This window comes from Grammomys surdaster, unplaced genomic scaffold (assembly GCF_004785775.1).
Source record: "Grammomys surdaster isolate TR1022 unplaced genomic scaffold, NIH_TR_1.0 138, whole genome shotgun sequence".
Lineage (NCBI taxonomy): Eukaryota > Metazoa > Chordata > Mammalia > Rodentia > Muridae > Grammomys > Grammomys surdaster.
In genome coordinates, this window is record NW_021604596.1 from 4,783,805 (window position 1) to 4,797,482 (window position 13,678).

At 42.9% G+C, this 13,678-nt stretch overlaps 1 protein-coding gene across 2 annotated transcripts in view; it reads right to left on the reverse strand.

Annotated features, from left to right (window-relative positions):
• Maml2 (mastermind like transcriptional coactivator 2) overlaps positions 1 to 13,678 on the reverse strand; it is a 326,128-nt gene that overhangs the window by 79,119 nt on the left and 233,331 nt on the right. For both annotated transcript variants that reach the window (XM_028763340.1, XM_028763339.1), the window contains one exon: positions 10,125 to 11,744. In XM_028763340.1, coding sequence (XP_028619173.1) covers positions 10,125 to 11,744 — 1,620 coding nt within the window. The remainder of the gene's footprint in view (positions 1 to 10,124; positions 11,745 to 13,678) is intronic.

The following is a 13,678-nucleotide window of genomic DNA, read 5'->3' on the forward strand; positions in this document are numbered from 1 at the left end:
AGAGAGAGAGAGAGAGAGAGAGAGAGAGAGAGAGAGAGAGAGAGAGAACCCAAAAAGGCCAGAAATGAATGCCAGGACCTCTGAGCTGGTGGCAGGTAGTTTTGACCTGCCTGATGCAGGTGCTGGGAACTGAACTCCAGTACTCCGCAGGGATAACAAGCAGCATACCCTTAAATGCTGAGCCTTTTCTCCAGCTCTTTACTTCTATTTTAAAATTATCTTAAGCCTGGGGCTCAAATCCAGGGTCTTTCACTCACTACATGAGCTCCCCAACACTGAGCAATAATAGCCTCAGGCTTTGAGTTTTAACACGTCTCCATTCCACATGCCCTGATCAGTAAGCCACCAGCAGTCACAGTCCACCAAAGTAAGAGCCAATTTAAAAGGCAGAAAAACTTCAGAGATCCAGAAACAGGGTCTCACATGGAGGAAACGCACATAGCGGTGCAGATGGTGGCAGGAAGTGGTACTGTAAGCTGTGTCTGCCAGTCTAGAGAATACCTACCATTGGGGCATTGCTGGAGACCAAGAGCTGCTGAGGAGATGCATGCTGGGAAATAGAAATGAGCAGACAGATGATGAGATGATCCAGGAGTCCCACATAGAAAATGGCAGACACTCCATACTACAGAGTGTTGGACAGGAAGACTTGTGAGAGATTAGAGACACTTCACAAATAAGGGGGCACTCCTTATTAATACTTGAATAGGAATTATAATTTTGATAAGGTTCTTACCTTAATATTCAACACTTATCTGTTCATCAATTCTGAAAATATCAGTGAAGGCTTAGTTAAAATTCTTACCTACCCATATTGTGGCAAAGGGACAGTGCAAAGGTTACTGACAGAACAGAACTCTTCATCTGCTGTATTTACACACATTACCTAAACTTTATAAAATTTATAAATCAGAGAGTATCAGGTATGAAACACTTGGATGGCAAGCTCCTCATAGAGCAGCCAGAAATGATGAAAGTGGCATTTCCTCTCTTTCTCTATCTCTGCCCACATGTTGGCAGTTTATTTTATATATTCTATTAGCTCTTGGAGGTAAACTAAAACAAGCAAATAGCTCAATTACATATCAACTCTGGCTTCTAAGATTTTCAAAGTCTTATGTGGAGCTAAATCTATGGACTTAACCATAATTTAAGGTAAAAGTCCAATTTCTAGGAAATTACAATCCTGCCAACCAGAGTCCTAACCAAAATGATAGTACAGTATGATAAATATCACTGAAAAGTTGTTTTGTATTTTGGGGAATCACAGCAACCTGGGTAGTCAGTGATGCCTCTGTGCAGAACTGTCTAAGATGATTGACAGGAGGCCATAGGTAGGAGAGATGAGGCAGTGCTTGGGAAAAAAAACTTTCTAGTATAGCAGAACCCTAGAAGAGACTCCCTCCAGGGAAAAGCTGAGCCCCAGCTCACAGGAGACCTGGCCACGTAGCAGAGATCATTGGAACCCAGCAGCTGCCTCACCCCTGAAGAATATGGAGCAAGAGAGAATTGCTTATTGTCCAGATACTGTTGGGGAGATGATCCAGGAGTCCCACATAGAAAATGGTAGACACTCCATACTACAGAGTGTTGGACAGAAAGACTTGCTAGAGAGTAGAGACACTTCACAAATAAGGGAGGCACTCCTTGTTAACACTTGGATAGGAATAGTAGGGAGATTGAAGATAGAGACCATTATAGAAAAACAAAACCAATCAAAATGCAGAAAGCAAATGACCAGGGTAGTACCTATCCACAAAGGATACATCTACAATGTGACTTTCGCACCTAAGGCTCATGGGACATTGTGGAAGAGGAGGCTGGAAGATTGTAAAAGCCAGGAAAACAGGCAGTTTGTTGTGAGATTGTGTTTCTAGAACTGTCAGAAAAGCAGAAGCTGTGCTCATCAACATGGCAGCCTAAACAAGTCCTGAACAGGAAGATACCAGTAGAAGACATGATGATGTGGAAGAAGGAAATCCCACAGGGCCCCAGTCATAGACAAGAAAACTACAGGCAACTAAGGAATGCTGAGATCAGGAGAAATAGTCTTCCAGGAAGAACAAACTACTTGGTTATTGGATGCCAAGTAATCACCCTTTGAAACATATACATATAAGTAACATTATATTGATCAAGAGGTTGTAGTTATACATTTCTAAAGGGGTGTGTGCAAGACAATAATTAAAGAGACAGAAGCTATGAATTAGAGAAAGAAAGGAGGTGGGGTTAGCCACAGAAAGGGTCCATAGGAGAAAAAGAAAGAGGAATAATGGTGCAATTTTATTTTAATTTTAATTAATTATATCTTAATTTCAAAATAAGAAAAATATTTTTAAAAGGAAGGAATTGAGGGAGAATTAAAATAGCATGCGGGCAACAGCAGCATCAACAGAGGAAGGAGCGATGGATGGGCATGGCTGTGCCATTGAAAAATGTTCACTGCTGACATGTTGACCCTCATTCAAAATGGAGCTGAGAGACACAACGGATTGGTAAGCAGTGGGGTTTGAAGGAGTTGGTTTGCCATGTTTAAAGATAGACCAAAAAAAGTAAAGACATCATCACTCATGCTGATCAGACCAGCCTTCCCCAGCTAGAGCGGGAGACACGTGGGCTGTAAGAGGTGGGGTACGGGGGATAACGGAGAAAATGGAGAGGGGAGACATCTGAGTTAGCAGTTGTTGTCCAGATGAAAGGCAATTGCACATCACAGGCTCTGCTGTGTTCCGAGCTCACTGTGAGATGTTTGCCACTTACTCCAGCCCTCCAGGGTTCTCTGTATTGTAGCAGCTAGAGTGAGAGCAAGTCTGAGTTACCATATGGGATCTACCTGCTGAAGGATACAAATGATGCCTGTATTTACAAACAACCTACACAGTTTGTGCTATGACTTCTCGTTGCCTTCATTATGTCAGAAAACAATTGCTTGAAATATCCTGGTAAAATTATTCTAAGTGGTATTTGGGTCTAGATGGGTTCATTAAAAGCTTCAGAACTTAACCTCAGCTTGGCACACTGGACAGCTGAGAGGGAATGCTGTGGTTTCCTGCTCTGAAAACAGGAACTAGAAGGCTAGGGCTGTGGGTCAGGGGTAGACAGGGCTTAATGGTGATTCAGTGTGGAAGAAGATACAAGGGCTGGCTTTTTGAAGCTCTGGAGACCCGAGTGTCATGTCTTACTGTCTCTGGCTGTCCAGAACAGCAGAAGAATGATTGGCCAAATGAATCAATCATTTGTCCAGCAAATTTATTTTTTTGGTTTCTATAATATGGAAGGTAGGTTAGGGATCAGAATAAAGCAATGAAAGCCACAGATACAATCCTTGCTTTCAACTAGTTTGCAGTCTAGTTAGATGCCATTGATGAGCCAACAGAAAGATGAAGGGTGGTGTACACTAAAAGACAGGAAGTACAGGGAGTTACAAGAGCAAAGGGGGTTAGGAGGTCAAGAAACCCTGGGTGACTGGAGTAGAAAAGAACTTTGTTTTGAGCAGAACAAATAGTGCACGGGGAAGGAGAAAATGTGTGTATCACCTTATGAGTCAGAGGACACTCACTCAGGAGTGAGCAAGACTGGAGTAAGATGGTGGTTGGGTGTCAAGTGAAGGAAAGGGCTGGGGATGGAAGCTGTAAGCCAGGAGACTTAGGGTAGAGTTGGATCCTACAGGGTTTTGGAAGTAACATAAGAAATTAAGATTTATCCCAGGAAAATGAAGCCATTTAGATGTTTGTAAATGGCTGTCCTAACTACCACTTTAAATGCTCATGTTGCATACTGGCAAGATTGGGAGGAAGCAGGTGGGGCTAGATAGCATTTAGCAAGAAGGGAGACTGATCAGCAAGTATTCAGGGTATGTGTACCCATGGGCACATTCATTTATCATGCATTATTTGTGCCTGAGCTTTGTGGGACAGGGTGGTAGGTCTGGCAACTCCTCAGCCTCATGACTTTCCCTAGCATGGATCACACCCCAGGGAACCTCCATTGCCAACAACGAGTCCATTGTCTATGCATCCCTGCCTCTGTACCTTTTAAGGGGTGCCTTGGGGGAAATTTCAGGGAAGTCTAGGCCAAACTGTTCAATAATAAAAGGGTGAAAGAGAAGAGTGGAACCAAGGAGGAGGATAGTTGGACAAAGACCCAGAGACCCAGAGGAGAGACATGAAGCAAAGCGCAGATGCTGAGGCATTCACCCTCCTGTGCTTACCCATGATGACCCCTGGAGCACAGAGGAGGGCTACCAGAGTTCCCTGCTTGCTGTAGGCAGAGCTGAAACTCAGGTTCCAGTGAGAAGACAGTGTGGGGCTTCCTGTTACTCAGGGAGGACAGAATTCACAGATGAATAGGAAGACAAAGATGTCAGGGGCCCCCTCACTTTCATGGGGGGGCTTGAAAACTTCATTTTGCTGGTCTCACAGGACCACAACTATTGGATTTTCACCATTACACACCACTAGATTTATTTCTTGGAGAATACAATTCAAATTCAGCCTACCAAGTTCCATCAGAATAGTCTAATTAGCCACCTCTCCCTCCCCCCTCCTTCTCTCTCTGTTGTGATAATGGTCCCACGATGAAACACAAACAAACAAGAACAGTAAGATTACCGACTCATGTGACAGTTCTCTCATCCCACCAGGTTAAATATTTGTACAGTTTTATTTCTAACTTCAAATGCCTTATTGTAAAAACCTTCTAAGTCTAGTGTCTTCCTTTTTTGTCTCTAACAAGCCATGATTGTGCAAATTTACTGGTTAGTGCTCTGAATATATGTGTATATATAGGTTTTGTGTGTGTGTGTTCTTTTTTCACTTCTCGGGATTTCACCAAAAGAAACCAAGAAGCCCTTCTAGCAAACAAATAACAACCGACAACTGATTAGAAAAGGCAAACCTAATTAGAGTAGGTGCAGAAGAGACGTGCGGCTACATGAATGCACACCACACTGACAAATCTGTCAGGTTTTCCATTAACCCCTTTGCATTTGCATCTTCAGGATCAAATCCATGTCTTAACCCTACACCCTTTCTTTTCCTAATACAGAACTTGTCGTTCAACAGGCTAAATGACCCCCTAATGCATTTAATCGCTCCTGTGGGCGCATGCCACTCACAATGGCCTCCAGAGGAGAATGAAAGAAGCCATTTCCCTGACTGTGAAGTTGGGCTTTTTGTATCATGAGTGATTCAAGGCCGACATCCTCCCTACTAAGGTGTTTATTTCTTTACCAGTGGACACAGGAGTTGGTTCTCTGTGCTATACACTCCATTTGCCCTGAGCAAAATTACCAGAATAATGTAATAAAATTGAATGGAAATGGGGTATTCTGCAAATCGATTCTATTCTGTGAATGAATAGACTAGCGTGTTTAAGAGTAACTGTGGTGGCTTAGGAACATCCCTGTGCTTTGGCTCGTGGGATTATGAAGCACTGCAATGAGGTGGTGTATATGTCCAGTGAGAATCTACGAAGCAGGGCAGACATCCAGCCTTCCTCCAAAACCTCACAGATGGGCAGGTTCATGCTGTCCTGAGAGTTTAGGCTTAGTGCATGTAAAGAGGGTCTTCTCTTTAACCTTCTCTTTAATCTTTAACCTTCCATTTCTTATATGCTGTAGGTGCTTGATACGTGTTCACTACATTAATTGATGACTGCAATTACAGTTTATCTTATTGTAAACCTGGGAGGGACTCTAAACAGATTCTTAAGTCCTAATGAGTGAAGCAAAATGATGAATGAATTTTCTTTGTAGTTAAGTCATCTAAACTGGGCTTCACAGTCTTTGTATTAAAAATTACACTGTGTGCTGAGGAGGCAGCTCAGTAGGTAAAAGGTTTGCTGTGCCAGTACCAGGACCTGAGTTTGACTCCCAAAGCCCCCGTGCAAAAGTCAGGGGTGCTTGTAATACCAGTGTTGCAGAAGTGGTGACAGGTGGGTCCTGTAGGCTTTCCTTCAAGCCAGCCTAGGACAGGACAGTGCCTAAGGAGCAACACCAAGGGTTGGCCTGCACACTTGCACACATATCCCTATACATATGCACCTGTACACACACACACACACACACACACACACACACACACACACACACACAATGTTCTTTTGTCATCTTTATTTGAGATGCAGCTCATGGACCTCACACATGAACCTAGCAACCAGAGCAGGATATGTCTGTACTATTAAAAAAAAAAAAAAACAACCAAAAGACAAGTTCAGAGTTATTGATTCTAGACTTCATTTTTTTCTTGGTGTTTTTTCTGTGTGGGCCTGGCTGTCTTAGATCTTGCTCTGTAGACTAAGCTGGCTTCGAACTCAGACATCTGCCTGCCTCTACCTCCCATATGTTGGGACTAAAGGCATGTATCACCACTGACCATCTCTATACTTCGTCCTTGCTCTAGCATCCAAATCCAGAGCTGTGCCTGGATTTGGTGCCTAGTAGGCACTCCACATTGTTTTGAATGCATGAATACATGAATTCAAGGTAGTGCCAATGTTAAGAAGGAAGCAAATCTGAGTTTAGCCTGAAAGGTTTGGTTCTAGACTTTTGGTGGGACAGACCAGGAGACTGAAGATGTCCATGGATTTGGAGAAGGCAAGTCAGTAGATTCTCTTGAAGCTCTGAGAATTCAAAGCACTTGCTCAGAATTACAGATAAAAATTAATTTAGTATCTTGGTCTAAACATCCATTTCATGAAGTATTAAAACCAGTGTTGGGTAAATTTCAAAGATAAAATGAAAATGTAAATGGAATGCTTCTGGGCCTGGCTCTGATAGCCCATAACTAGCCCGTATCAACCTTTTTTCTTCTTGGCAAGATTCAGCCAAGGTGCATCATAACTGAAGTCACCAAATGGCCACAGGCCCTTGACAGTGATCACTTAGCCTCTCTTGAGTGTCTCCTAACTGTCTGTCCAGATTTCACATCCCTTACTCACCTCTGGTCATGGGTTGTCTCCTCCTCTGGTCTCTACACTGATTGCTTCCTATCTTTCTTAGGCTTTCAGCTCTTTAAATCCCTTCTTTCTCTAACCCGGTCTCATCTATGAACCCAGTTCCTGCTGCTGGCCCAGTTTGATGACCCTGTAGGGGTTGATACAACTTGCAGCCTCCAGCTGAGGCTTGGATATTATATTCTATAAAACTTTGAATTCAAGATGATTTTTTTCCACTGAGAAAAGAGTTTTATCTGGTACAAAATTTCTATCTCTGTATGCACCTTCATTGGCTAATAATGCTTAGAAGTATTGACAGGATATAAGAGCTAAGCTGATTCTCTCACCAGGGTTTGGTGTATCTTGAAAATGGTTTTCTGGGTGTTCATATTTAAGGCATTATACAGAAGAACTCTAAAATGTGGAGAGGAGAGCAGGATATTTGCTTGATTGACACCAAGGGCTGATATGGAGGATCCTCTTGGCTAGGGAGGGGGAGTGGGCTGGGGCTCTTAAGATTTGATTGAGGAACTTGGCTTTCTACTAAGGGGGAATGTATAAATTTGTGTTTCAGTCACAACAAACCATCCATCCATTGGCTGAATTCCCTCCTAGGAGTTTCAGACATGGAGAATTCTAAACCAAATATAGAATCCATTTGAGTTGCTTAGATCCAATGTTAGGACAGAAATATTCACACTTTCAGGCATCTGGCCATATGGCTTTGAAAAAGAATGCATTTTTAGTTCAACAGGGAATATCTTTTGGAAATAAAAAAACATTTTGAGTGCTGATAAACCAATACGTTGGGCTGAACCATTCCACGGAAAGACATTGGTTGCTGTGTAGGAGATACCTGTAGCCCAAAGTGCTCTCAGCATGCTTGCCACTTTTTAAGATTGTTTTTAAAAGATGAATATTTTCTTGGCATACTCATTGAGATATAGGTGAAAATGTCTCGACCATTGGGAGATGTTTGCTCTCAGCATACATTGGTGGGCTTAAGTCCTGGAAGCTAGGATGAGGATCAAGAGATGTGCACAGCTGATGGTACTAGCAGTGGCTCTAGCCATAAGATGGAGGATGCCGGGAACACCATAGATATAGTTCCTGCTGTAAACTGTGTATTTTCTTAAGTGTACAATATTTATCATAAGGAAGCTCAAGGATGACACAGTTTTAAAAAAAAACTCCTTTTGTTAACAGCCCTGAAGGCTAGAAGTCAGAATCATTCTGTCTCACGAAGACTTTAACCTTCTATACAGATTATTTTGCTAGAGATTAATGCTAGAAAATAAAGTTTCTTGACAGTCCTTACAATGATCAACTATGACAATTACTTCCTAGCAAATCCTACCCATGAGCTATTCCTCCTAGTGGTGGAATGTACAGCTTTGAAGCTACATTAAACTCTGAGTTCTGCTTTTGATCACTTGAGTTTAGAAAGATATTGAAACTGTGCCTCAATTCTCTGACCTGAATGATGGGAAGAATCTCCTTATAAGAATTAAATGATGAACTTTAAACTAAAGAGTGGGAAGTCAGCTTCTCTGTAGAGTAGGTTGTCAGCACATGTATTTTATTACTATCTCATTGTTGGTTGTTTCCATGGTTGTAAATCTAGGTCAGAGAGACTGACCTGTTACACGTGTGTCAGTGCTGGCGGTGCTGAAGCAGCAGCAGCATCTCTCTTCTATGCCTGCAGTACTGTTTCCATGTTAGCACTCACATCCCTTGTATACTTGTATACTCAGACCTCCTTTCCTTTAACAAAGTGCTTGCTTTGTTAAAGGCAATATTGTGATTATTTATGGCACTTGACATGAGAATCTGAATAATGCTCTCTTATTATATAATCTGGTTTGAGAATTATCTTGTTCCATTCTCCATACAAACCCAGAAGATCCTATTTTTACCACCCATGATCCACTCTTAGCTTGGAGGACCAGCTGAGAGTGCTTCGGCAAGTTGCTTACAGCAAGGAACATCCAGAGATAATTTGAACCCATGCTCACCCAGAAAAAAATGCTTACATGTGGCACTGGACGGAAATTTTGTGATGTAATTTTAAATCATCTAAATTTTCTGTTTTATAAAAGGACTGTATGATTATTATGCCATATTAATGTTGTAAAATATATACAAGTCTACCCAAGTCCCTTCCATTGCTCATAATTAGAAAACACACACACACACACACACACACACACACACACACACACACACACTAGGGGGGAACTGAAATCTGTAATTAGTACAGAGGTGTTTACCCCTCCAGCTGTCACTCTGTGGTATTCCATCCTCTACCACGTATCTTGCTGCTTTATGGTAATGCACGCCTGCCAACAACGTGAACAATGCAATATCTAAACATCTCCCTTCCTTCTAGAAACAGGTTCTTCTGTCAAGTTTCTCAGGGATCAAGTCTTACCCAGCAGTATGTGTTTTATAGGAATGATAAATTTCTTGACTCTGTTTATCAGGGTAAAATTAAACCTTATTTAATGTAAAACCAAAGGGCATAAAACAACTATGAGTTTATTTCTATTATTAGTAATTTATTTTGCTACATTCATGCTTATCTCACCCAGTCATAACATTTTCTGGAAGTTACTCCTGATTTCCACTCACTGGGGAGGACCTTTGAGTCCTCCCACCATTGGTTGTGTAGTGTTAAGGTGATGGTTTTAGGTGCTTTGTTTTGTCTCTAGATGGTGCCTGCAGATGTAGGGGGTCCCTGCAGATGTAGGGCTGATGAATAGATTGTGAGCATGGAGTCATGTGAGATCTATCAGGATGGCCAAGGACTAAACACAACAGTTGGTCACATTGGTGGCCACTCTCAGCATCACCTTTAACCTTATTCCAATGTGCAACCATAACAACAATGTCTTCTTCACAGTAGTGCTAACTCAATGCATATTGATCTGATTTTAACACTAAGCATATCACCAAAGCATTAGTTGCAAGAATCACTGATCATTACAGAGCCCCCAAGAAGTGACAATGTATAAGGAAACATTAGTGTTTGCTTTAGATATACCAAGAGAATCAAGTTCTGGGAGCCCACCAGGACCACAGAGTTTCCGGGATTAATCATGTCTCACCAAAAGAATAAGAGTATTCAAAACATAATTACCAAACTAATCACCTCTTGGAGTTCTGGGGCCAAGTACCAGAGCCCTTACCTGTCTGTGCTGTTGAGTGACTTGATATCCCAGGCCTGCCATGGACTGATTCTGCATTTTCTGAAGCATGATCTTTTGCTGAAGTGGCAAGGGTGACCTTAGCAAAGATTGGCTTGATAAAGCTTGGGTGGAGTGGGATGGTTGCTGCTGCTGCTGTTGCTGCTGTTGTTGTTGTTGTTGCTGCTGCTGCTGCTGAGCTGTCATTGAACTTTGCTGCTGCTGCTGCTGTTGTTGTTGCTGTGGCTGCTGCTGCTGAGCTACCAGTGAGCTCTGTGGCTGTGGCTGCTGCTGTTGCTGCTGAGCTACCAGTGAGCCTTGCTGCTGCTGCTGCTGCTGCTGCTGCTGCTGTTGCTGCTGTTGCTGCTGCTGCTGCTGCTGGGTGTAGTGCAGGAGAGAAGGCTTGTTCTGGGAAGGCAAAAGAGAAGGCATCTGCTGGTTTGCTTGGTCTGAGTTAAAATGGAACAACAGCTTGGTGTTGCCATGTCGGGGCTCCAAGGTTGGGTGTGGGTTATTAATAAAACTTCGGCTGAGATCCTGAGACTTTTGCTGCAGAAGCACATCCAGGTGTCCAGCCTGGGCTGAGGGGCTGGTCTTGTATGTGTAATTAGCTGCTGCTTTGGACTGGTTGCTGCTGCCAGTCACCCCAGTCATGGGTGATCCCTGTGGACTGAAAGGTTGCTGGCCAAAGGAAGGGCTGGGGATTTTTTCCTGCACAAATGGCCCTGGGGATGGCCCAGCAGAGGATTGCAAGCCTGGCCAGCTGGGAGGTGGCTGCTGCTGTTGCTGCTGCATCCGTGCATGTTGCTGGCGGTTTGCAGCTATCTGCTTGAGCTGTTGGGCATGGGATACTTCTTGCCAACTTGGCAGGGTCCTGTTTGCTCCTGATACTGTCTGAAGCTGAGGCTGACTCTGAGGAACTGTGGGGATTGGGGATGAAGTGGAGAGTGCAGAGTTGGCCAAGGAAAATGCAGGGCCAGCTGATGGGGGCCTCAGCTGGGGAGAGCCTGAAGTGCCTTGTGTCAAACCAGGTGAATATTCGCTTTTGATAATGATCTTCTCCATGGGCAGGGAGGGTCTCGGTGTGCTCCTCTGGCTCTGCTGGCCCAAGTCAATGCCAAACGGGTCATCCTGCTTAATGGTAGCATTGATCATGTTCTCCAGCTCCAGGTCACTCATGGGAGGCACTGATATGTTGGTCAGTTCATTGAACAGTTCCTGCAGCTCAGGGTCCATCAGTTGCTCTCCAGGGTCATCTCCAGGCCTATTAGTAAAAGCACTCTCCGGTGTCATTTGGTCATCCATATGCTTACTGCAAGACAGGGTCTCCCCAGGTTCTTTCTTCACCTCCTTTAAGCCCATGTTAAACAAATTGTTTCCAGGAGAATGTGCAGGAGGTGGTAGAGCATTAGTCTTCCTCAGTGCTTGGTTCATGGGCAAGGTCCCTGGCATCATATGACTTTGTCCGTTATTTACTGGGAGGGCCCCCTGACCTGTAGAAAGGTTCTCCCCAACTCTGATCCTTTTGATGTCAAGAAATGAACTGTCAACAAAGCCATTGGGCCTCTTGCTGTTGGCAGGAGACAAGTTGACTATTTGTTTTCTTTTCAAGGAGCCCTGGAGCTGAAAGACAAAAAGGAAATAAAACAGACATGTTTAAGATTCCAATCCAATCATACCTTTAAACAAGAGCAATGTTATGCTTAACTTTTAAAAAGCATTGCAAAGGTATTATTCATTTTTACTTTATGTGTATGCGTGTTTTCCTATATATATGTTTGTGTACTAGCTAAATGGTTTATATCTGAGTAGGCCAGAAGAGGGCATCAGATGCCCTGGAACTGGAGTCAATGCTGGTTCTAAGCTATCATGTGGGTGCTGGCAATTGAATCCAGGTCCCCCTGGAGAGTAGCCAGTGCTCTTAATCCCTGAGCCATCTTTCTGGCTTCTAGGCTCAATATTTAAATCTTTAATTAAAAACAACTTGATTTTTTTTGTTGTTGTTTTTTGAGGTAGGTTCTTATTTATACCAGGTTGGTCTCAAACTTGCTATATACCTAAGGGTACCATTGAACTTCTTGTATTCCTATTTTGACCTGCTAGGTAGCTGAAATTACAGGTATCTACTACCCTGCCTAGTTTAAGTGGTGCTAGGGATCTAACCCAGCATATTATGCAAACATTCTACTACCCAAGTTACAGCTTCTGCCTTCAACATCAAGTTTATCTGTCCCCCTAGTGAGACCTAGTCTGGAATATAATGGAATACACAAGAGAAAATGGAATTAGTTAGAGGTACAGCAATCCCCATGATCAATTAATCCCCATGATTGGTTAATAGTTGAAGAACTCTTCTGACATGTAAGGAGTTATTCACAGTACCTAAGCATGCATTTTCTTCTGGAATAAAGAAAAATATCTTATGTACACACATATAAAATGCTAGGGCAGCTACATACTCAAAGTGCTCAAGATTATAGAGCTTTTAAATAATATCTTGATAACTTTCTTGAATGTGAGAACAGCTACTGATGTTTCTTCTCTGGCTTTGCAAAGAATTCTGAAAAATGGCTTTTACAAACTAAAGAGGGTGAATTATACCCCTCAAGGTCACCAAAAGCACACCTTACTTTTGTCTTATTTTAATTTTTCTGCAAACTGATGCTAAAGGTCAGTCTGCAGCGGATCGCCACTGGCATCCAGTTACTTCCAGCTCATTTGCCAGGGTCATGTGGAGAGACCCCTTAACTAATACTTGGTGTGGTCCCAACCATGTTTTAACTTGGGGCCGTGGCTCAGTATATATTTTCTCAGAAAAAGTAAACGGAGCCCAATGGCTCCCTGAAAGATTGGTCCATCAAGTGGACACAGATCTTGAGCCTAATAATTGTGATTCTGATGATGAAGATGACTCAAAATCCTTATCTGCCATCAGATTTAACCTGGCATGTAGTCTCCATCAATACTTAAAGCCACCCACTATACGTGGTGGCCAGACTTTGTGTATAAATCCCTGTCAACCAGCAGTTGGATTAGACACTGGAACATTTCCGCTTCCAACCTTATTTCCTACATTGCTTGGATAAATCATGTTGCTTTTAACCTTTTAAACTTTGTGTCTCAAGCAGATAGGTTGCCTTCACATAGGATCGCTCTCAGCAAGCTCATAAGCCCTTTAAATTAGAAGCTGAACATTAAAGCATTGAGCCTCGACCAGAAACCTTTGTCCTGGCTTCATCTCTTCCTGCCCTCCTCCCATTCCCAGCCTCTCTTTCAGGTCAACCTGGTCGACTGTGGCTGCTGGCCCCCAACATGCTCACACTTGACCAAGTTGGGAAACAGCAACAAGTTTAAGGAAGTACCAAGTTTCTAGCTTTTTAAATATTCATTCCCAGGTTCAACATTACCCTCTTTGGCATCCTCTAAATAAGTTAGAACAGCTCTTGGGTTCAAGGAGACCTCTGTCTTCCATTATCCCATCACTTTGCATTTGGGTCTGTAATGGGTAAGATGACAAGAAATGTTACTGCCTGCACTCAGCCTTTTGCCACATCCAG